This window comes from Chelonoidis abingdonii, chromosome 9 (genome assembly GCF_003597395.2).
Source record: "Chelonoidis abingdonii isolate Lonesome George chromosome 9, CheloAbing_2.0, whole genome shotgun sequence".
Lineage (NCBI taxonomy): Eukaryota > Metazoa > Chordata > Testudines > Testudinidae > Chelonoidis > Chelonoidis abingdonii.
The window spans coordinates 33672179-33698025 of record NC_133777.1 but is presented as its reverse complement, the minus strand read 5'-3'; the positions used below and the strand labels follow the sequence as shown (position 1 = coordinate 33698025).

The following is a 25847-nucleotide window of genomic DNA, read 5'->3' as shown; positions in this document are numbered from 1 at the left end:
CACATTGAGTGGAAGTCTCTATTCAGCAATCTGCTGTGACACGCAAGTCCATTTCTTGAGTTGATATAGTTAATTTAGAACCCTATAAGGTATATGAATAGCTTTAATTTTCCGTGCCAGTGTGCATTACTTTACATTTGTTGTAAATATAATTGCTTGCATCAGAAATTATGTGCAGATTCTGGTTTTAAGAATCACGAACATCTGGAATCCTTTGTGTTTGGTTATTAGCAACATGTTCTATATACAGTTTGACAGTATCTTTAGTTTCATCAATTTGAGAGATTCTGGAAATGACCCTACACTTTCTAAGAGAGAAATCTAGTTTTCTTTAAGAAATCTCTAGCGCCAGTTATTTCTCTGGACCACTGGAGACTTAACTCCTGCTGTTCGTGAGCATTTGATGGTTATTAAATGCATTGTAGATGGATCACATTAAGATACAATTAATGCGGCCTTACTAATTAAAGCATAGGATCCTAATGCCTGTTTTCTGTCACTATCCTTCATGTGTAGCCATGCATGCTGTCCCAAGGGACATGGTTAAGACTTATGAACCAGCTCACCATACTGAGCATTCTTATTCAGCTGTAAAAGTGAGACGTGGAGTGTAGCAATTTTAGTTCATGGTAGACCTCCAGATCTTATAGAACTTTGTCCCCAAAATATAAGGGAAGCTAGAGCGGGAAGCTAGAGCAGAAAGCAATCACTCAGCTCTCTGTGGCACTGGATAAATTAGGATTAGGGCATTACTCAGATCTACGCTCAGGCAGCTGGCTCAAAATCCCAATTTAAGCAATGAGAGCTGGTGCTGCTGTACACAGAGCCTGGGGCAATTCGTAGGGAGATCGAATTGCATTTAACCTCATTAAGGCAGTCCATTGAACTCTATGCAGTGCTCTCGAAAGAAAGCGTTCTAATAAATCTTAGATTAACTGGACTAACTACATCCTAGTGTATAGAAATTGATTCCAGTGTTAGCATGGTATGTTAAGTTTTCCCAGTGGTGCAAATATCTGCATACTCAGGGAAGCTAGCTAAAGTTGTAAGTCCTGTATCTCAAGTTTGCTAAAGAAAATCCTCTTCTGATTAGGATATGTTGATTTCTATTGTTCCTGTATTGTTTCCAAATTAATATAGTAGAAATATTATTTATTAAGTCAGCTGCTATGAATGTAGGGGTATAACGGGTTCATGCCATGACCTGTTGGATTCGGCCCCATGGCCCCACTCCTTAAAGACTCAGGGACACTCAGCTGGTGCAATGCCCATATTCTCTATTTTGTGTCCGTTCCCACCACCAGTTTCCCCCTGTTTACAGGCTATTTACATGGCCTGGCGTCACAGGCTTGACCCCCAAGACTAGTAGGCTCTTTCCTCCCCCTGAGCCTGCCCTTTCCCTCCTGGTCTTCATCCCCCTTCCACTTCCTCCCAGCCTTTTAGCTCCTGCTAATGAGGCTTGCAGGTGAGGGCAGTTTCTAGGCAAGCACTGGCTGTTTACCCAGCCCCAATCTATTCCCCCTGATTGGGTACCAGGGTAGCAGGAGCTGATATGGGGCTTTCCTAGCAGTGCCCTGCTACACGGGGGTAGAGAAGAAGCTGGAGAAGAGATTGAACACATTGAGGGAGTAAGAGAACAAGTGTGTATTAGCTGACCTTCATTTCTTCTACAGTATTTTTGTACCAATAGGAAATTGCTGCATTCCCTTTTAAGTCACAGACCCCTGGGTGTATAAAACATCAACATCTCAGTTATGGCTCAGTGCTCTTGGAGAATGTGAAGTTGTGTCTCCTCAAAGTTGTGGGGAGGGTTTTTGTTTTGTTTTTAATTGGGAGAGGTGGAATTAATAGCCAATCACTTTTGAAGCAGTAGATGTGATAATCTGTACATATAAACTCTACTCAAATATGAATGTACCAGGGACGCAAAGGAGACAGAGGTTAGTAATGCTGCAGCAAGTGATAAGGAAACGACTAAATGTGAAACCAGCAAGACTGTGGGAATGGCTCTGCATTGTAGCATCCGGAGGTTAGCTAATGGTCTTTCTGTGGAGGAGAAAATAGACAATCTGTTTTCTGTTAACATGTTGTATAATATTTATAAAAATATATGCTGCTATTTAGTTTGATGACAGTTGTCTAGCAATAACTGTGGAGTACAAATCAGGGTAACTATATTCAAGATGTTTGGGGAAAGGAGGTACTTGTCAGTTAAGCCAGTGAAACTTCTGCCACTTTATATGAATGATGTTGATTTCAGAACCATGGTACATTGTTAAGTCACTAGTGTGCAAAATGTAGGTGAAGTGTCAGATTTGGCAAACTTTTACTTTAACACCAATCAGTTGATAGGGAATTGACAAGATCTTTAAACAAAGGAACAAAGCTATCCAAGTGACTCTTAGCATATCAGGCTTATTAAGGAGGCAGTATCAGATCAACATAGGATGATTTAGTTTTTAAACAATAAAAACATTGGAGATATTTTTTTAAATGATCTTTTAAAAATTCATTGAAAGCAGGTGTGTTTTCTAGATTTTTAAATGTTCTCCTGCAGTGATGTAACTCAGATATTTTGATTGTTGCCAGTTCCAAAGTGTCAAGAAGTAAAACTGACTTGAAATAAGCTATAAGCAAAAATTACACTGACTAAACCAGGGGTCGGCAGCCTTTCAGAAGTGGTGTGCCAAGTCTTCATTTATTCACTATACTTTAAGGTTTCACTTGCCAGTAATACATTTTAACATTTTTAGAAGGTCTCTTTCTATAAGTCTATAATATATAACTAAACTGTTGTTTGTAAAGTAAATAAGGTTTTTAAAATGTTTAAGAAACTTCATTTAAAATGAAATTAAAATGTGCAGAGCCCCCTGGATGGGTGGCCAGAACCCAGGCAGTGTGAGTGCCACTAAAAATCAGCTTGTGTGCCGCCTTTGGCATGTATGCCATAGGTTGCCTACCCCTAGACTAGACTATGTTCAGTATCTGGACTGATGATGATGCCAAAAATTAGTGCTTAAAATTTGTAGATTTAATAATCTAAAATATTAAAAGATGTTCTTACCTTTTATTTATTACCAACAAATATTTTTAACCTGGCAGATTCTCCTTAAAGAGATTTATTTAACTCAAGATTACTCAAATCAATATTTTGCTACTTAACTTTTCTTTAGGATGGGATAAAAATAATTATCACAGGTAGAAGTCAAAGAATTCTTGAGTCCTATTCAAGTGATGAGAGAGTTTGATTAATTACTGTACATCTTATTCAGTATTAAGTATTCATCTTATATTACAGACGCTGTAAGCTACAGGAATCGTATTGAAATGCAGCCGTTTGCAGGGCAGAATGTGACAGCCGGTATGCTGTAATAATATTATACACAACACCTCTTCAGGGAAAAGAGAAGAATAACTTCTATAGTTGACCATCTGAGGAGAGGTCTAAGAAGGCAGAATACGATCATCCACATTAGAATTTGGCCAGCATACCTGGGTTAAAATCTCCTCTTCTCTTTTTTAATAAGTTCTGCTGAAAAGGGTAATGCTGCTATACCGTAGGTATCTGCTAATCATTCATCAATATCCTTGTGCATTTCAGTTGACATCTTACTGCCAAATGGGCATAGAAAGCTGAGCCTCTTCAGTTGCTGGCCCAACCGTTTTAATTTTTGATGCAGAGTTTCAGTGGAAAAATCTTATTTTTGTCTGCAGTAACCTCTTCTGCTGGTGTGGAGACAACATTCTTTTCAATTTGGTTTTAAGAAAGATGGTGGAAGGAAAGTAGCCCAAATGACAAACAGGAGGAAGCAGATAAAGATAATTCTGTTAATGGAATAGAAAATGTGGCAGAACTAATTAATTACAAAGTTCTGTCCAGTTCTCCCCTAGTCAATTGGCTGAAAACATGGCAATTTGGAGGGTATCCACATTCAGTGTATGGTTTTAGGATATAAGATTTCTTCATTCAGTCTTATTTATACTGTTTAATAGTAGAAGCTAACCCTAGAAAAGCCTCTAATCCATGCCATTGCAGGTGCAGATAATCCTGACAGAGTAGTTGACAGAGCTTCCATCACTTCCCTTGGACTATTTTATACTGTAATAGATCTCACTCAGGAGCTTCTTCTGAGAGTCAGCAAAAAATGTCCTTTTCTTAATTTCATTCTGTTCTCCTACTTATACTCCTTTGATGCATGCTAAATAATTCTATCCCTTTTTGACATTCACAGTTTCTAAACACAATTGAGACAATTGTCTTCTCTTACACAAGGTGTGTGTGATGTTATTGACATAAACTGTGACCGTATAGATCATTGTTACAACCAACCAACCAACCAGGCTCCTATGGTTGCAGCAGTTCTTATATAGAGGAGGTCAAGTAGGGTGTCTATGGGAAGGTTGTAGTTTGCTGGTTATGATTATACTGTCTGTATGTGTGTATCATTCTTGTATTCGAATATATGAATATTGGCTATGTACTTGTTTGATTCTAAGTAGCCTCAGTGAAGCATTTGGTCAGCTTCTTGAGAAAGGACTATTCTCAGTAAGTGCCCGATCAAGAAACACTCTGGGAGATGCCAGTCCACATCTGAGCTTTCCTGGGAACATTCAAACTAACATGTAAACAATGGCGTCGGCCTGCAAAAAGCTGAATCATTCACAGACATGTGACTTGCCCAGGTGACTGCAAACCCCATCTTGTTGAGGGGATTTTACACAGGAGAACAAAGAGATTTCCACCCACAAGAGAGACTATATAAGACCCTGGAAACCGCTTCATTTGGTCTTCAGCTGGCTCAAAAGATGACCTCTCTACTCCAAAGAGATGCCTGAAAGAAACTGAAACAAAGGACTGTAACTTTAGGACGGTAGGAAACTAAATGCAAGTAAATCTCACCCTCAGATGCTCCAATAAGCTTCTTTTACAGACTAGGCTCCTTCCTAGTCTGGGTCCAGCAATCACTCACACCCCTGTAGTTACTGTCCTTTGTTTCAGTTTCTTTCAGGCATCTCTTTGGAGTAGAGAGGTCATCTTTTGAGCCAGCTGAAGACCAAATGAAGCGGTTTCCAGGGTCTTATATAGTCTCTCTTGTGGGTGGAAATCTCTTTGTTCTCCTGTGTAAAATCCCCTCAACGAGATGGGGTTTGCAGGCTTAGACTTGTGTGTTTTTGTTTTATTTTGCTTGGTAATCTGCTTTGTTCTGTCTGTTACTTGGAACCATTGAAATCCTACTTTTTGTATTTAATAAAATCACTTTTTACTTAATAATTAACCCAGAACAAGTAATTAATACCTGGGGGAGCAAACAGCTGCGCATATCTCTTTTTCAGTGTCATAGAGGGCAAACAATTTATGAGTTTACCCTGTATAAGCTTTATACAGAGTGAAATGGATTTATTTGGGGTTTCGATCCCATTGGGAACTGGGTATCTGGGTGCTAGAAACAGGAGCACGTCTTAAGCTGTTTTCAGTTAAGTCTTCAGCTTTTGGGGAACGTGGTTGAGACCTGGGTCTGTGTTTGCAGCATGCTAGTGTGTCTGGCTCAAGAAGACAGGTACTGAAGTTCCAAGCTGGCAGGGAAAACAGGCTTAGAGGTAGTCTCAGCACATCAGATGACAGTCCCAAGGGAGTCTCTGTGATCCAGCCCATCACACTGTGGATAGTTTTTTAATCTTTTCTCCCTTCACCCCCTTTATCAGTTTTATTATTTTCTAAAGCCCATCTCTTTCTGTTGCTGAGATACCCAAAACTTAACACAGTATTCTAGGTGCAATCTTGTCAAATCTTTGTGAATCAGGATTATTGGCTCCATGACATGTCTGCATATTTAGCCCAGAATCACAGCTTTTTTGGTGTCACGTGCCATAAGTTCCCTGCTAGTTTGCTGTCTTCTTCCATCCATATGTGTCTCTTAGTATTACTGCTTTCCAGATACTCCTGTTCCATTCAATACTCAGGTGGTTTGTGTTTCTTTCTGCACTTTGGGCTGTGTCACTCTTTTCTCTGTTGAATCTCATTATGGTATGGACAGGGGGAAAAAATTGACTCTTTGCATTTTCCTGTCTTCACTAGAATCAAGCATTCCAGTTCTTTAGTGTTTAGGACACTGTCCTATACTTCAGGGTATGTCTACACTACAGGATTATTCCGATTTTACATAAATCAGTTTTGTAAAACAGATTATATAAAGTCGAGTGCCACACTAAGCACATTAATTCGGTGGTGTGCGTCCATGTACCGAGGCTAGCGTCGATTTCTGGAGCGTTGCACTGTGGGTAGCTATCCCATAGTTCCCGCAGTCTCCTCCGCCCATTGGAATTCTGGGTTGAGATCCCCAATGCATATTGTGCAAAAACATGTGTTGCGGGTGATTCTGGGTAAATGTCATCACTCAATCTCCTCTGTGAAAGTACGGAGACAATCCATTTTGCGCCTTTGCTTCGCCTGATTCCTGGCATTCGCCATAGCATAGCAACATGGAGCTGTTTTGCCTTTGTCACTGTGCACGTCTGTTTGGTACTGGATCCTCGGACAGAGCAAAATGCAGTGCACACAGCAGCATCAATTGTGCCTTTGCAAGGTAGCGAGATGGTTACATCATCCTATTGCTATACTGTTGCCATTGTAAATTGGCGATGAGAATAACGGTTATCAATCATTTTGTACGTCGCTGCTGTCATGGGTGCTCTGGTCGGCCTCCTGAGGTGGCCAGAGGGCAATGACAAAAAGTGGGAGTGACTCCCTGGTTCATTCCCTTTCTTATGTTTTGGTAAATAATTGAGTCAGTCCTGCCTAGACTGTGGGCAAAGTCTACTAGTAGAGCAGAGAGCACAGCATCCTGGTCAGAGCCCCAGGATCTTGCAGAAATTATGCGTGCTCCCTTTCTAGGGGGATGCCCTGGAATCAACCGGCACCGTGTTCTCTCCTCCCATAGACCTCCGTGGCAGTGTCCCCCCATTTTGTGTGATGAGTAATAAAGAATGCAGGAATAATGAACCAAACTGACTTTTAGCGAGATAAAATGAGGGGGAGCACCTACAGCTGCTATGATAGTCAGGAGACCAAGAATCTTTCTTTTTAGACCCGAAAGGGGGTGGGCCTGATGGAGCTCACGGCTCCACTTGCTATGATGAGAAACGTTATACGCCAATATTTGTAACCGTTCTGCAGGCCAAGACAGGGACATTGCATCCATTTTTACCCACCGGCGCCCTGCCGGACCTCTCTGAGGCCGCCAGGAGCACTCACGGGATGACGACGGTTTTCCAACGCATTGTTGTACCGTCTGCCATCAGGAAAGGAGGGGGAGATGCTGCGCTGCAGCCGCCTCACGCATTCGCTAGAAAGCATAGGAAAAAAAAATTGGTTCAACAGGGAAGAAAAGAACTTGGCAAGAAGAAAACCAAACAACGCTTAAACATTGTACCTGGCAGCTCCAAACAGAATGTAATCGCAGTTCGCGTGGCCAGGCAGGCAGAGCTATAACGTCTACCCCCCAATCCCAAAGCTCTCTCCCTTTTGCCCCAGTGTTTGCTCATAACCCCTGCCCAGTATAGCCTGCTTCCTACACCACAGCTGCCCCCCCGCCAACCTTACGTACCCTACCAGCTCTGAGAATTACGACCTTTCTCTCTGCACTCAACGCCATCACACTGCAGATCGTAATCCTGAAGTGCAGCAGCAATTGCAGAGCACTCCAAGCCAGGAAATATTCCAGCATCTGACTGGTAACGTTCATCACCTCCCCCCCAACTTTATGTACTGTACTTTTAATAAAGATTCCTTTGGCTTTTAAAACGTTTTATATTATTGCAGAAAGAGAACATACTGTACCCAAGGGAAATCATTATAGGCACTGCACTGAACACCAGTGCAATGGCACCAAACATTTCTGTTCCTTTCAGCCTCAATTGCTCCCTCAGGCATCCTAATCCTTGAAGCCCTGTGCTGGGGCCTCTCTAGTAGCCCGCTCTCTGGCGTTGCAAATCACCTCCAGCGTTGAACCTTGGAGTCCATTCTCACTGAATGTTTCACTCTTTCCTCACAAAGATTATGGAGTACAGCATGCGGAATAACGCAGGGATGCTGCTTTTTCCCAAGTCAACTTTCCATATGAGAACTCCAGCGCCCTTTAACGGCTGAAAAGTACACCCACATGTCATTCTGTCACCGGCTCAGCCTGTTATTGACGTCCTTGCTCCTGTCAAGCTTCCCTGTGTACGGTTTCATGAGCCAAGGCATTAAGGGGTAAGCGGGGTCTCACTGCGTCTTTTACATGGTTGTTAAGCCACAGTGGCTCTTTTATGGTTCTTTTACTGTGTTTTTTAATTTGGGGTATACATTTAAGTTAGACCTCTATTACGGTGTTTTTGAAAAGTGTCCATGCAGCTTGCAGGGATTTCACTCTAGGTACTGTGCCTTTTAATTTCTGTTTAACTAACCTCCTCATGTTTGCATAGTTTCCCTTTCTGAAATTAAATGCCACAGTGTTGGGCTATTGAGGTGTTCTTCCCACCACAGGAATGTTAAATGTTATATTACGGTCACTATTTCCAAGCAGTCCTGGTATAATTAGTTACCTCTTGGACCAGATGCTGTGCACCACTCAGGACTAAATTGAGAATTGCCTCTCCCCTTGTGGGTTCCTGTACCAGCTGCTCCAAGAAACAGTCATTTAAAGTATCGAGAAATTTTGTCTCTGCATTTTGTCCTGAGTTGATATGCACCCAGTCAATATGGGGATAATTGAAATCCCCCGGTATTATTGAATTCTTTTTTTTTGATAGCCTCTCTAATCTCTCTTAGCATTTCATTGTCACTATCACTGTCTTGGTCAGTTGGTTGATAATAGATCTCTACAGTTATATTCTTATTAGAGCATGGAATTATTATCCATAGAGATTATATGGAACATGTGGATTCATTTAAGATTTTTTACTTCATTTGATTCTATATTTTCTTTCACGTATAGTTCTACTCCCCACACCCCGCCGCATGACCTGTTCTGTCCTTCCGATATATTTTGTACCCCAAAATGATTGTGTCCCATTGATTGTCCTCACTCCACCAGGTTTCTGTGGTGCCTATTATATCAATATCCTCCTTTAACACGAGGCATTCTAGTTTACCCATCTTATTTAGACTTCTAGCATTTGTGTAAAAGTACTTTAAAAACTTGTCACTGTTTGTTTATCTGCCCTTCTCTGATGTGTCAGATTCTTTTTTATGTGAATGTTTCTCATCTGATCAGGCTCATACTTTATCCTTTTCCATCCTCTGCTCCTGACTAAAACCTAGAGAATCTCTATCAATAGACTCTCCTGTAAGTGAAGTCTCTGTCCAATCCACATGATCATCTGCAGCAGTCGGCTTTTCCCCATCTCTTAGTTTAAAAACTGCTCTGCGACCTTTTTAATGTTAAATGCTAGCAGTCTGGATCCACTTTTCATTTAGGTGGAGCCCATTCTTCATGTATAGTCTCCCCCATCCCAAAAGTTTCCCCAGTTCCTAATAAATCTAAACCCCTCCTCTCTACACCATCATCTCATCCATGCATTGAGGCTCTGAAGCTCTGCCTGCCTCCCTGACCCTGCACATGGAACTGGAAGCATTTATGAGAATGCCACCATAGAGGTCCTGGATTTCAGTCTCTTTCCTAGCAGCCTAAATTTGGCCTCCAGAACGTCTCTCCTACCTTTCCCTATGTCATTGGTACCTGCATGTACCATGACCACCGGCTCCTCTCCAGCACTACGCATAAGTCTATCTAGATGCCTCGAAAGATCCACAACCTTCGCACCAGGCAGGCAAGTCACCAAACCATTCTCCCAGTCATCACAAACCTAGCTATCTATGTTTCTAATGATTGAATCTCCCATTACTAACACCTGCCTTTTCCTAATGACTGGAGTTCCCTCCCCCCAGGAGGTAATCTCAGTGCGAGAGGATACCTCAAAATCATCTGGAAGAAGGGTCCCACCTATGGGAAGGTTTCCCTCTGCTCCTGTTGACTGCTCTGCTTCCCTGGGCCTTTCATCCTTCAGGTGACCAAAGGTGGGACAAATCTACAGTGTCCCGGAAAGTCTCATCAGCGTGCCTCTCTGCCTCCCTTAGCTTCTCCAGTTCCGCCACCCTGGCCTCCAAAGCCTGTACATGGTCTCTGAGGACTTGAAGCTCCTTGCAGAGAATGCACACATACGCCACCTGCCCAGAGGGCAGGTAATCCATACATGCTACACTGAGTGCAGTAAACAGGATAGCCATCACTTGGCTGCTGGGCTTCTGCCTGCATTCGCTCCCACAGCTACCTTGGTTAATGATAGGGTTTTTGTTTAAATCAAGAAGTTTTGATTATAGTTTAGTTTAAAGGTTTTAAAGAATGGCAAGTGTAACGCCCCCTTCCCACTCCCCTTCCAAACTCCCTCTCAAAACTCCCTTTTAGCAGCCCCTGTTCGCAAAGCTCCCTGGTCACTTTCTCACTGCTTTATAAAACATCTGCTTGTCTAGATCCGTCTGCTGGTCTCCTCGCTCACAACAGCAGTGTGCTCCCACATTTGCCAGTGAAGTGCAAGGCAGCAATTTTTGATCATCTCTTTACTTTCCTCTCACTTTCTTGTTGCTCCCACACAGGCCCTTAGTGCATTCACCCATCAAAGCAGCCCATGTGCAAAGACCCCAGCTCAGGCAATAGCCTGCTGGCTCCAGCTTCACTTCCCTTCTCTGCTCCTGCAGCATTTCATAGAATATCAGGGTTAGAAGGGACTTCAGGAGGTCATCTAGTCCAGCCACCTGCTCAAAGCAGGACCAATCCCCAACTAATCATCCCAGCCAGGGCTGTCAAGCCTGACCGTAAAAACATCTAAGGAAGGAGATTCCACCACCTCCCTAGGTAACCCATTCCAGTGCTTCACCATTCTCCTAGTGAAAAAGTTTTTTCTAATATCCAACGTAAACCACCCCCACTGCAACTTGAGACCATTACTCCTTGTTCTGTCATCGGGTACCACTGAGAACAGTCTAGATCCATCCTCTTTGGAACCACTCGCCGACTTTCCAGGTGATTGATAGCAAGAGCACTTATAAAATATCCTCCACCGTCAGTTCTTCTCATAGTAGCAACTAAACACGAACCCCAGTTCCTTCAGCGCTCACTTCTCAATAAAGATATGTGTCCTAGTCCTAAGATTCAATTTCTGGTTTCGGCTATCACGTCTGCTGGAGCTTTTATCCACAATTTTCCCACCACATTCTCTTAGCAGTGCAGGGCGCCCTAAAACTGGACACAGTACTCACACAATGTGGATCGCCCCTCACCAATAGCTAGGAATAGCAGGCGATGATCGGTAGTCCGTCACATATCGATCTGCCTGGCATCGCTCCATACTCTCATACAGGGCTACAAATGCACGTATCGTTAATCCTTCTTGGGCCACAGGAACACACACTGTGCATGCGTCAATAATCCAGACTCATACGTCCACACTGAATAACCCACCTAGTCGCTGTTTCTGGCAGAACCCCTGCACTACCTATAGCCACGTATCCCATCACGGTCCCTAGTCTGTAGCAGTGAATGGATTCTTCCATCCTAAATGCAGGACTCTGCACTTCTCCTTGTTGGAGCCTCATCAGGTCTTTTGGCCAATCCTCTAATTTGTCTACGATCCCTCTCGTATCCTATCCTACCTGCCAGCGTATCTAACACTCTCCAGTTTGTCATCTGCAAACTTGCTGAGGGTGCAATCACAGTCAGTCCATCTCCAGATCATTAATCTGGATATTGAACACAAACGCACCCACCAAGACGATCCTGGGGCACTCCGCTTGATACGAAGCAGCCAGACTACGATATGAGCCATTGATCACATGACCCCGCGGAGTGATCACGAGCCAGCTTTTCACTCCACCATATCGTCCAGGTAAGGCACAACCACTATGGCCGGGTGCCAAAGTGAGCACGTGAAGCTCGTTGTTCAGCACTCTACACATGCAACTGCCCGGATCACGCGCCAACCAGATACTGGCTGGGCCTCGTATTGATTTTAATATTTAATTCTAAATGAAGCTTCTTAAACATTTCAAACCTTATTTAGCTTGCATATAACAATAGTTAGTTCTATATTATAGACTTATAGAAAGAGACCTTCTAAAAATGTTAAAAATGTATGACTGGCACACAAAACTTTAAATTAGAGTGAATAATGAAGATTCGCACACCTGTCATACAATCAGCATAGCTAAGGGTTATGTTTCTTTTACCTGTAAAGGGTTAATCAAAGGAACCAACCAACTGACAAGAGGACCAATCAGGAACAGATTTTTCAAAGCTTAAGGGAGGGATTTGTGGTGTTTCTTGTGCTTGGTCTTTTGTCTGTTCTGTGCTCTCTCGCTACTATGAGAGGGTCTATTTCACGTCCTCTCTAACATCTCTTTCCCAGTTGTAAGTACAAAGTTAGCAAAGTATAAGTCTTAAATTGTTTGCTGTATTGCATCTGTGTATCTGGCTGGTGGAGTCTTTAATGTGTATTCTGCGCGCTACTATAGTACTAATTAATTGTATATGTTTTGGGAAGGGCTGTTGCCTATTCTTTTCTATGTTTATTCATTTTCTATAAGTTGAAGACCCTGTATCTTACCATCCTAGGTTACCAGAGAACTTGCTTGTTCTATTACTTCTTTCTTATCTATTTTATTAGATAACGTTTGCGCTTTTTAAGACCTGTTGCTTTTTAGTTTCTAAGTGACCCACAAGGGAAGATTGTGGGTAGGAGAAACTAAGAGGGAAAGAGAGAGAGAATCTTTTCTGTTTCCTTGTCTTTGGGTTTGTCTCTTTGTGGAAGAGAGGAGACATGCTTCTTGGTATTGTGATGTAAAGAGGTTGCATCAGTAACTCTCAGGTTAGCCCAGAGAGGAAATTCTGGGTGGGAGAGAGAGGGGGAAGGGAAGTGGGTTATTTCCCTTTGTTGTAGACTCAGGGCATCTGAGTCTTGGGGGTTCCCCAGGGAAGGTTTTGGGGAGACCAGAGTGAGCCAAAACACTGGAATTTTTGGATGGTGGCAGCGATATCAGATCTAAGCTGGTAATTAAGCTTAGAGGGTTTCATGCTAGCTTCTCAGTTTATGAACGCTAAGGTTCAAATCTGAGTAGGAAAGCTATGATAACACCACTTATGAAAAGGTTGCCGATCCCTGTTATAGTCCATTCATCCAGGCCGTACTTCTTTAACTTGCTGGCAAGAATACTGTGAGAGACTGTATCAAAAGCTTTGCTAAAGTCAAGGAATAACACTTCCACTGCTTTCTGCTCATCCACAGAGCCAGTTATCTCTTCATAGAAGGCAATTAGGTTAGTCAGGCATGACTTGCCCTTGATGAATCCATGCTTACTGTTCCTGATCACTTTCCTCTCCTCTAAGTGCTTCAGAATTGATTGCTTGAGGACCTGCTCCATGATTTTTCCAGGGACTGAGGTGATGCTCACTGGCCTGTAGTTTCCCAGATCATCCTCCTTCCCTTTTTCAAAGATGGGCACTACATCAGCCTTTTTCCAGTCATCTGGGACCTTCCCCGATCGTCATGAGTTTTCAAAGATAAAGGCTCTGCAATCACATCCACCAGCTCCTTTAGCACCTTCAGATGCAATGCATCCATCCCCATGGACTTGTGCTTGTCCAGCTTTTCTAAATAGTCCTGAACTACTACTTTCTCCACAAAGGGCTGGTCACCTCTCCCCATAACTGTGCTGCCCAGTGCAGTAGTCTGGGAGCTGACCTTGTTTGTGAAGACAGGCAAAAAAACCATGGAGTACATTAGGTTTTTTTTATTTCCTCTGTCACTAGGTTGCCTCCCCCATTTAGTAAGGGGCCCACTCTTTCCCTGCCCTCCTTCTTGTTGCTAACATACCTGTAGAAACCCTTCTTGTTACTCTTAACATCCCTTGCTAGCTGCAACTCCAAGTGTGATTTGGCCTTCCTGATTTCACTCCTGCATGCCTGAGCAATATTTTTATGCTCCTCCCTGGTCATTTGTCCAATCTTCCACTTCTTTTAAGCTGCTTTTTTTGTGTTTAATATCAGGAAGGATTTCACTGTTAAGCCAAGCTGGTTGCCTTCCATATTTACAATCATAGAATATCAGGGTTGGAAGAGACCTCAGGAGGTCATCTAGTTCAACCCCCTGCTCAAAGCAGGACCAATCCCCAGGCAGATTTTTGCCCGAAATCCCTAAAAGCCTTCCTCAAGTATTGAGCTCACAACCCTCGATTTAGCAGGCCAATACTCAAACCACTGAGCTACCCCTCCCCGCTATTCTTTCTACACATTGGGATGGTTTGTTCCTGCAACCTCAATAAGGATTCTTTAAAATACAGACAGCTCTCTCTTGACATTTTTACAAAAGCACATGGGACTGTGCTCACAAGCATCCCTATGTACATTTAGCTACATACCGCCTTTGGGGGCCTAATCCAAAGCTGAAGTCTCTGGGAGTTTCCCACCTGCTTCAGTCAGTTTTGGTTCAGGCCCTCAGTGAGCAAGGCCCCAGGGTAGGAAAATAAGAGAACAAATAATACACAAGAGAAGGCTGAATGAAAAGGAGGAGAGAGAGGCAAGTGGACAGGAAATAGCAGCTAAGACTAATTTCATGTGTTTGTGCCCTGGTTGTCCTCTTAAGACAAAGCACTGCCACAATATAAATGTGTCAGAGAATGAGACAGAAGAGTGAATCCATTGCAGCACTGGATTCCAGCAATAGAGTGCACTGCACTGAAATGATCTCAAGCACCATGCGTCACCTTTCTTTGTCTAGGTCACAGTAAAATGGGATCATACTTCCCTTCCTCACAAAGATGTGGTGAGGATTAATTAACAGAGTGGATAAAAATTAATGATTTAAAAAAAAAATCAGATTTTTTTGATAAAATGTTTTGAGGAAAAAACCTATCTAAAGATAGTTTTAATTAAGATACATAATAGCTCGAAGATATCTCATCATGGAATAGGGATTATACTTCTAATTCTATAATATGAGACAATATATTTATTTAATGTTTAAGAACAATTTTGTAAATGGGTTCCAACAGTTCATGGATTGGGGACCCAATCTTATGGGGTTCCAGGGACTTCTGTATAGATTGTATAGGTTAATTTTTCTATTTACCCAATAGGAGTCAGTGCTCAGTCTAGAAGATGCCATCAGAGATGCTTAGTTTTGCAGTTCTCGGACTGTGGATTTGTGTCTCCAGAGATAACGTGCTTGTTAACATCAAAAATATTTATAAATAAATAATATATAGAGGTGAGAAATAACCGACCTCAACTCTATTGTCCCTCTGCAAATTTGTGTACACAGAGTTAATCTCTTACCACTGTAAAAGTGCAACGTTTCAAAAAGTTCAATGAATAGAAGATTGTTGGGGGCGGTATAGATCTGGACAAGGAGAAGAAGTCTGGAGATAAATGTGAGAAGCAAGGGACGTGCTCGTTTTGTTAAAATATTATATGTTTGCTGTTGAAGAAAAAATCCAGACTACGTAACTTTGTTTTAGTTAAATAAAACAATTTAAATGTCTGTCTAGGATATTCTCCTAATAGAACATGGCAAGAAAATCCTCCAAATATTAATGATTAACCTGTTGAATTGGTGATAGTTCACCTCCCAATGACTTCATAAATAGCTGCTTCAATTACCTTTCGTAAACGAAATAACCAGTCATTCATTTTCTGATACAGTATAGCTATAACACTAATCTGAAAAGTTTTCAAGATAAATCACTGTTTAAAAAGGTATCGTACCTTCTAAAAATGAAACCTACGTCTATCTCTGAGTTGTTAAGAATATGTATGAAGATTATAACAACCAACAAGAATGCACTTCTGTGTAGAAAGCCATGATTAAATTGAGTCTTCCTGACTAGTGATTTAAATCATGATTGATAAATCAATTTGATTTAAATCAAATCCACCCTGTTAGTTAATGTTCATAAATCTTTCTGGGGTCCTTGGTTGGAAGGTGATAGAGAAGTACAAAGTATTATTACTTTGTTCTGGAACTCCCTAGTAACTGATTAACTTCACTCTGCAATGGATCAGTATCCTATAGTCGTCCCCCAAGAATAAGCTGGTGGAAACGCCAAAGCAGAAATGCACAGGAGAACTTAAACCTGTATTCATCCTTCCCGAACGTTGAGAGAAATTCTGCCTGTTTGAATGGGGGTGGGAACATGACCCCACCCAATTCGACCACGCACTGAAAATTGGTCTCAGAACAGAAAGATGAGACTGAGAACAGAGGGTGGCATAATCCACGCTCTTAAGCGGTGTCTTTTTTTCCTCCCAAAATTGATATTTTTAATACAAAAAGCAGAAGCAGATTTCAAAATGAGAAAGCAGATTTAAACTAACCCTTTACTAAGAATCTTTTAGAGACACTTTTACTTGTTTTTAACCATACTGCTCTTTCAAATATAACTCCTTTCTTTTAAAAGTTGACATGGTTCCAAGATATCCAGATGAATATTCAAGTAGGATTTAGAGCTGTTTGGATCAGAGTTATTGTTGTACTAGCTAGCACTGATTGTGTATTTGTAAACATGTTTGCCTTGAGTAGGGAAAGGTTTTTGCTTTCCTTTAATGGGGGAAAGAATTGCTTTCATGGGCAAGGTATATAGCTTAGGCATTTCAAAATATTTTTAATGCAACTTATTGTTGAGAGTGAACTTGTCTGTAAATGTTAATTTCCTAAAACACTCTAATTTATGGAGAGGGGAGTCATTTGTTTTCTGGAACACTGATAATCTTTACTCTTATTTATTAACATTGCTGTGTAGCATCATAGCTGTACATCATGCTTTACTATGAAGAGGTAAAATGCCTGTCCCTGGCGAATGTAACAATAGAATGTTCCCTTCTGTGCATCTGATGAAGTGGGCTGTAACCCACGAAAGCTTATGCTCAAATAAATGTTAGTCTCTAAGGTGCCACAAGTACTCCTATTCTTTTTGCGGATACAGACTAACACGGTTGCTACTCTGAAACGGAACAAATCCAGTTGCTTTAGGCCACAGTTGTAATTACTAGATAACTCATGCATGTGTGCCCTCCCTGAGGAGTTGGGGCCTAGAACTCTGATCGCTCAGCTCTAGCTCATGTGGCAAAGATCTGTGTTTTTAAAGGAGCTCTTCTGATACTAATAATAGGTCATCTCTTTGTGGGACAGTCACGAGAGTGTGAGTTGATCATACAAGTGTATGTATGAAAACTCACGAACCCACAGGCCAGCGCATTACACTAAATGCTTACAGTCCAGGTAATCTTCACCTTCCACTAAAATCAAGGGGGAGAGGCTGGTATTAGACAACACCTCACAATGGCTGCCTTTGAATCAGTAGGATGGTAGCATCTTCTTCTTTACACTGTTAATGCAACCATAATTTGAGCTTGTGCAAATGTGCAGAGAAGTCTCTAGCCAGAACAGTTGTACTAGGGAAACTGCATGTTGGAATGTGTTCAGAATCTACATTGGACTGATTTTTGAATGTACCAGTTAAATGTGGTTTAAGAACATGCTGTGGTTTGAAAATGGGATTAAATATTTTAAACAAAAATCTGCATCTGCTTGCAGTGGGAAACATCTTCATAGCAACACAGAGCAACCTGAATTTCTTTGCCCTGAAGAGGATGGGAAATAGTCTGTCACGAGAAACCGCCAAACATTCTTTTCTTTCTCTTCCAGGAAAAAGTACGAGTCCCCTAATGCCTGAATAAGGTCTTTACTCTTCTGTCTTTCTGCAAAAAAATTCTCTGCAGCCATGGATGAATATAGCCGCTTTGTGGATTGGGACAAGATGGATACCACAATCCAGACGCAGGACTCAAAGGAGCTAATCTGCACAGATTTCCAGGAGTTCAAACAGCTTGCCCGACAGGGCTGTTGGGCCAAGAATCACTCTTTGAGAGCCAAAGTATACCTGAAGCTAATTGGCAACATCCCATGCCGCACAGTGACACCAGATGCAAACGTGTACCGGGATATTGTTGTGAAGATCATTGGCAAGCGTAATGCTGGCACCCTGCCATTGCCAGAGTTTGTGGATAACAGTCTGGTTCCCAATTACTGTTTGAATGCCGAGGGCATTGGGGCAGTCAGGAAGATAATCTGCTGCATTGCAAATCAGTTCCCTGACATATCATTCTGCCCAGCACTGCCTTCTGTGGTGGCTCTGCTCCTCCACTACAGCAGGGATGAGGCAGAGTGCTTCGAGATGGTTTGTCGCATCCTTGCTTGCAATGACCCGTCCAAGCGGCTCATTGACCAGACATTCCTGGCGTTTGAGTCCTCCTGTATGACCTTTGGTGACCTGGTTAACAAGTACTGCCAGGCAGCACACAAACTGATGGTGGCAGTGTCTGAGGACGTGCTGGAGGTGTACTCTGACTGGCAGCGGTGGCTCTTTGGAGAGCTCCCCTTGGTGTATGTTGCTCGGGTCTTCGATGTGTTCCTAGTGGAGGGCTACAAGGTGCTCTATCGGATTGCACTAGCCCTTCTCAAAGTCTTCCACAAAGTGAGAGCCGGGCAGCCCATAGAGTCGGACAATGTACAACAAGACATTCGAGCTTTTGTTAGGGACATTGCCAAGTCAGTGTCTCCTGAGAAGCTGCTGGAGAAAGCGTTTGCCATACGGCTTTTTTCCCGGAAGGAGATCCAGCTTCTGCATATGGCCAATGAGAAGGCCCTACAGGAGAAAGGCATCACAGTCAAACAGAAGAGGTAAGGCCCCCAGATGCTCTATTTGCTTAGCCCTGCCCAACAAAATCAACAGGCTTGCTCTCTTTAGTGAGGGAGACAGCCAACTCTGCAAGGTCGGTTAGGAGGCTGAATGCTCTGATAGCACATCATTTTATCTTTATCCCAGAGGAGTCATTCTTCTGGGGACATGACTACATTTGGGGCTGCAGCTATGTAAACCTGGCTTCCATCTTTGTACTAAATAGTCTGAATGTTGCTGAAATTATAATAAGATGTATAATCTATCAGTTATGCCATTATTGAAATGAAGCAATTTTGACAGTTTGTTAGAAGTTTGCTCCTGTGATAACTATTGACATAGGCTAGGTCTACACTGGGGAGGGATGTCGACCTAAGATATGCAACTTCAGCTGCGCAAATAGCGTAGCTGAAGTTGGCGTATGTTAGGTCGATTTACCTGGCTGTGAGGACGGCGGTGAGTCAATTGCTGCCGATCCCCTGCTGACTCCGCTTCCGCCTCTTGCCGCGGTGGAGTTCCGGAGTCGACAGCAGAGCGATCGGGGATCGATTTTATCATGTCTACACTGGAGGCAGTAAATTGATCCCTGATAGATCGATCACTACCTTCCAATCCAGTGGGTAGTATAGGCTTACCCATAGTCAGATGTTTACTACAAATATTAAGACGTGCTCATTTTTCTGGATTTTTTAAGTTAAAACAAAGTGAACCAAAAAAAAAAACAGTCAGAGAACAAAGGTATATTGAGAGGGACAGCACCTTAACAAATGTGAAAAGCTAATTTTTTGCTGTGATTTTTATATAAACAGTGGATTCAGTGTATGTTTTGAAATTGCAGCATTGAACAGCAATGTATTGTAACAGAAGCAAACAATATCTGAAAGCGAGAATGTTCTGCTTAATAGTGCAGTTGAGCCATATTTATTTTTTCTTTCAGTAGAGTTGAGAGTATTTAAACCGTAATGGACCTTTATTTACAAGTGATATTTGAAAAGGAGCTTTACAGTAAAAAAGCCTCTTATAAAAAATTCCAGGACATTTTGTAAGGTTCACAGGTAGAGTCTTAGTCTGTTTAGTGATAGACAGGTGCACCTCTAATTACAAATGAGTGATTTGGAATAAACCAGTCGCAGACAGAATGGCTATAGGTTGGGACAAAAGATGAACCTATAGAACATGCTTTCTCATCAGATACAGGAAAGAGGCAGCCAGAAAACTTGCAAACTGTTCAGGTTCGACTATATGATACACTGCTTCAGAATGGTGAAGAAATACAGAACAGTACCAGCTTCCTTATCTAAGAAAGCACCTCATGCATATACAACAGGTGCAATAAAGAATTCCAGGGAGTACAACTTCATGCCTCACTTTTCTAGGCAGCTATGTCAATGTTTGATATATTTATTTTAAGCCAACAAGATAAGACTTGGGTAAGTGATGTATGAAATAAAAGCATATTTAGATAAACTTTAAACAGATCCTGAAAGTCTACTGTCACGTTATCATTTTTCTCCCAAGGCCAATTTTTTGGAGGAAATCGCTCCTAAATGCTGTTTTTTTCCAAATCTAAAGGTTTGGAGAGTTTAGCAATAGCTTAACTGGCCCTTCTGTCCTTCACAAGGAAAACTCTCCATAGAAACCTGTGAGCATAGTATCTGGAATGCTGTCATCTGGAGAGATGCTCTTTCACACATTTCTAACTTGTGAGATCAGGAGGTACACATAACTAATGTATCTTCTTACAGCCACTTATGTAGAACAATGAGCTTGAGTCGGTACCCTTGAAGAACCTGTATTTGTGGTTACTGAAACACATTTTTGAAAAACAGAAAGGAGCATTAGGAAGGACAAACAAGAATTTGAAGAACAGCTCACCAAAGACTCAAAAAGTAATAGCAATTTTTTTTTAAAGTACAACAGAAGCAGGAAGCCTGCTAAACAACCAGTGGGGCCACTGGATGATCAAGATGCTAAAGGATCACTCAAGGACGAGGATGCACTCGAGCTCATGGCAGAAGATGTGAAGGAGATTCCCAAATCTGAGCCATTCTTTTTAGGTGACAAATCTGAGGAACTGTCCCAGATTGAGGTGTCATTAGAGGAGGTTTTGGAACAAATTGATAAATTTAAACAGTAATAAGTCACCAGGACCAGATGGTATTCACCCAAGAGTTCTGAAGGAACTCAAATGTGAAATTGCAGAACTACTAACTGTAGTCTGTAACCTATCATTTAAATCAGCTTCTGTACCAAATGACTGGAATTCTGCTATTCAGCTAATGTGATGCCAATTTTTAAAAAGCGTTCCAAAGGTGATCCCGGCAATTACAGGCCAGTAAGCCTGACTTCAGTACTGGGCAAATTGGTTGAAACTATAGTAAAGAACAATATTGTCAGACGTATAGATGAACATAATATGTTGGGGAAGAATCAACGTGGTTTTTGTAAAGGGAAATCATGCCTCACCAATCTACTAGAATTCTTTGAGGGGGGTCAACAAGCATGCGGACAGCGGGGGTGCAGTGGATATAATGTACTCAGATTTTCAGAAAGCCTTTGACAAGGTCCCTCACCAAAGGCTCTAAGGCAAAGTAAGCAGTCATGGGATAAGAGGGAATCTCATGGACTGGTAACTGGTTAAAAGATAGGAAACAAAGGGTAGGAATAAATGGTCAGTTTTCAGAATGGAGAGAGGTAAATAGTGGTGTCCCCTAGAGATCTGTATTGGGACCAGTCCTATTCAACATTTTTATAAATGATCTGGAAAAAGGGGAAAACAGTGAAGTGGCAAAATTTGCAGGTAATACAAGACTACTCAAGACAGTTACATCCCAAAAGCTACAAAAGGATCTCTCAAAACTGGGAGACTGGGCAACAAAATGGCAGATGAAATTTAATGTTGATAAATGCAAAGTAATGCATGTTGGAAAACATAATCCCAACTATATATATAAAATGATGGGGTCTAAATTAGTTACCACCACTCAAGAAAGAGATCTTGGAGTCATTGTGGATAGTTCTCTGAAAACATCCACTCAATGTGCAGCATCAGTCAAAAAATCATGACTGGTGTAGAGAAAGTAAATAAGGAAGTGCTGTGTACGCCTTCTTGTAACACCAGAACTAGGGATCACCCAATGAAATTAATAGGCAGCAGGTTTAAAAGAAAAGGAAGATTTTTTTTCACACAATACACAGTCAATCTGTGGAACTCTTTGCCAAAGGATGTTGTGAAGACCAGGACTATAAAAGAGTTAAAAAAAATAACTAGATAAGTTCATAGAGGATGGTCCATCAATGGCTATTAGCCAGGATGGGCAGGGATGCTGTCCCTAGTCTCTGTTTGCCAGAAGCTGGGAATGGATGATAGGGGACAGATCACTTGATGATTAACTGTTCTTTTCATTCCCTCTGGGGCACTTGGCACTGGCCACTGTCAGAAGACAGGATACTGGGCTAGATGGACCTTTGGTTTCACCCACTATGGCTGTTCTTATGTCATATGTTGGCCTATGAAATGACACCAGCCTTGATAGTGCTCTTATGTGCAGCTATTCATCTCTTCATAAGGCGGATGTTCCTTTCCAGCTGCTTGTTCTCAGAATCCTACATCCTGTTAACATCCTTTCTGTATTTCCCCTGCAGACCTTGATGTGTGGCCTCTTCGTGTTGGTCAGATCTCTAAAGAATCAGCACCTTCCCTTGTCAGGCAATCTAAGCATACCTTTCAAGGCTTCTGTCTACTGGAGCGTTGGTTAGAAACTTTGAACAGAGCAGCTTTAGTAGTTACCAGGGCCTCCAGACCACTGTTTTTGATGCACTGCATTGGAAGCACTAAGTATTGGACAGTCAGGTATATCACTTGTTTCCTCCCAGTTGGGGAAGGGCAAAAGAATTAAGGCAGGTGTGTGTGTGTGTGTTGGACTTGTGTGTGTTGTGTGTTGTTGTGTGTGTGTTTGTGTGTGTGTGTGTGTGTGTGTTGTGTTGAAGCACTAAAGTTTGCGAACAGTCAGGATTATCACTTGTTTCCTCCCAGTTGGGGAAGGGACAAAAGAATTAGGCGTGCGTGTGTGTGTGTGTGTGTGTGTGTTAGGGAGTGAAGAAGACTTACCAGTAGTCATCCCAGAGCAACAAAGGTGCAGTCTTAGATTTCTTCCAAGCAAGGTTCAGTACTGTCATCGCCAGGTGAGAGCAACAAGCAGAGTCACTGGCTAATGTAAAGTTTTCACCCTTTCTGTGCCATTTGCTGGAACATACCATAATCTCTGATGATCTCCGGAAGAGAGACTGTGGAGTAGGTTTGACGTTGGATGTTAGGTAGGCAAAAGTTAGGTTAGGTAGGCAACAGAAGCGCTCTCTCAAGTCTTTGAGAGAACTCAGATTCCCTTATCCAAATTTGCTTGATAGTGAGTGAGCCACCCGGCAGATGTGAATTGTTCCCCTAACATTCTGATAGCTCTAACCACAGAGCAGGAAGGAAATGGACTGAGGGTTGATGGGAGAACAGAACTGATGCTAAATGAGGAATATTGTTAACCTGTCCTCCTCTTTTCTTTTTCGGGCGTTGTTTGATTCAAACCTTATTCTGTGTTTCTCCCTTGGCTCCTTCCATGCATTTTGCTGGGGTTGTAGGAAATCACTGACCTCTTTTCCTGTCTTTTTTGTGTCTTCTCTTTGTGCGTTCTCCTTCTGTCAATTCCATAGCCGCTGCACTCCTCCTGTTTGCAGTGTTTCATCTCCTAAGAGGTAGGTTAAAAAACTTTGAATGTTTGTGCTTTGCTTGTTTCTTCTGTCTTTGCTTGGCTGCGTTTTTAAAGGCTCTGTGTCATCCCTGCTATGCTAGGGCTGTCAGCAGTGCTGATTGCAGCAACAAGCAGCAAGGTAAATAGTTCTTGAATATGGCCTTGCGAAATTAGTTCAAAGTAACCTAAAAGGTGTTCAAATGAGAGTTCATGAGACTGTCTCACTGACCTACCATTGTTGTTCTGCACAGTCACACAGGAGGCCTAGATTGCATTTATAAATGTGAGTCATCTTCTTGGGATGGAAATTCTCATGTTAGTTTTTGGACTTCTTAGATCTTGTCTGCACTTGAAAAAATGTACCATGTTAGAAAACATATTAACTGAACGTGTTTGTACAACGCCTAGCCATGACCAGGACTACTGCAATACAATAAAACTAAACTAATCTGTCATAACTTACATGATAAACCTGTTTTTCCTCTTAGTATGGTCATAGATATTCATGTTTAAAAACATGCTATGTGGTCATTGTTAACCCTAGCAAGGAAAACATTTTAAAACATGACTTGTCCATGCCTACACTAGGTGCTACGTCAGTTAGTGCACTTTCATCCATGTCCAAGTTCTGGAAGATTTTGAAAAAGTCATGGATTTAAAAACTTCCACAGGTCCTCGGGGATTTCAGACCCTATACAAGATCTTGAGAAATAGAAAAGGTGATTCAGTGGCTACTTACACTTTGTATATATTCCAAGGCAATTAATGAACATAATGATTCAAGGTATCTGCACTGGCTGTTGCTGATAAATGAAATGAAAGCTAGCTTGATCTTGCTGAGCTTTGGTGGCCTTGAAACACTTCAGTTTTAGTGGTGAATCTGTATGAGAACCCACATTCCCACCAAAACAGTAAATAAGCAAGCAAATTTGTAAATATTTGAATATGCTACACTTCCAGTATGGTAATTAAGAAGTAAGAGTCCTTCTTTCCATGCATGTGATGTATTTTAAACACATTAAATAGAACATTGCAATGCAGATTCCAGCAAACAAACTAACATGAAGGATAAAAAGAACTCTATTGAAGGACAGAAATCTTTAATTGGTGAATGGCTGCAGCTTTGCAGTGTGAGCTCCAACTAATGGCTATTACAATTGCATGGCTAATTCATCCTCAGTAGGCTTTCTCAATAAACTACTGGTTCTTCCTAGATGACAATGAGAAATTTCTTCTAGTGGTGGAGTACTAACTCAGAGCGCATAATTCTTCTTTGAGTGCTTGCTCATATTGATTCCAATTAGGTGTGTGCACGCCACGTGCACAGCCATCAGAGAAATTTTACCCTAGCATCTCCTGGTGGGTCAGCCATGGAGCCCCTGCAGTGGCACCTGCATGGTGCTGGATATATATCCCAGCCGACCCAGTGCCCGCTCAGTTCCTTCTTAACACCCATGACGGTCATTGCAACTGTGGAGCTCGGCTTTGCTGCTCTCCATTCTCCCCAGCGTTTTTCCTCTCAACAGTGTTAATAGTACAGTTATAGAGTGTTTATATAGTTATAGTGTACATAGTTCCACTTAGCGGGTTGGCAGGGATCTTCCCTCCTCCCCACCGGTGGCTTGGGCTCATGCCCAAGGCTCTAGGCTTTAAACCCTGTGCATCCTGCTCCAAGCCCATGCCAATGGGTGACCCCCATGACTCATGCCTAAAGTGTCTGTAGGGATCTCATCAGACCAAGAAATGCAGGATCTGCAAAGGTTTTCGGCCCTGGACTAAAAAAGAGCGGGGCTTTCGTTTGCGACAGCTCCTCATGGAGGCGGCTCTTAGCCCTCAAACTCCAGCACCACGCTAAGACTCAGCACTGAGTAGTTCGGTGCACAGCGTCCTGGCGGCAACAGTAGGAGTTGCACCGCGGTTAGGCTCTGATGGAGACCCGCAGCACCGGTGTTCCCTGGCACCGCAGCCGACATCATCAGTCTGGCACCACTCCCACTCGCCTGGTCAGAAGCAGCACCATAGACCGGAAAAGGCTGGCCCATCTCAGCAGATGCCAACCTCCCTGGATCCACCTTCGGTGCCATGGCCCATAGAGGAGCAGCCAGGGGCACAAGTGCCGACTTCGACATCGTTGACTCCGGCACAGGGAGTGGAGCCGTTGAGTCTGGTGCGTCTGGACTCCCTAATACGTAGCATGGTTGAAGTCCAGTTGTCATCGACTCCAGACACATTTGGGGCTGCAAGGGACCTGATTGCTATGACAGCAGCAGCATCCCATCAGCAGACAAAGGCACTAGTCCCTGCTCGTGTGGTCCCATCCTGGGGCAAGCCAGCCCTTA

At 42.4% G+C, this 25847-nt stretch overlaps 1 protein-coding gene across 6 annotated transcripts in view; it reads left to right on the top strand.

The window, feature by feature from the left end:
* Nucleotides 1-25847, top strand: part of TBC1D24 (TBC1 domain family member 24) — a 156578-nt gene that overhangs the window by 12333 nt on the left and 118398 nt on the right. For 5 of the 6 annotated variants that reach the window (XR_012656510.1, XR_012656512.1, XR_012656513.1 and 2 more), the window contains exons 2-3: nt 17734-18768; nt 23471-23512. Coding sequence is in view for 2 of the 6 variants with exons in the window: in XM_075069358.1 (XP_074925459.1) it covers nt 17810-18768; nt 23471-23512 (1001 nt within the window). In the remaining 4 variants the exon portion in view is untranslated. The remainder of the gene's footprint in view (nt 1-17733; nt 18769-23470; nt 23513-25847) is intronic. The other variant, XM_075069359.1, reaches the window with a different exon arrangement.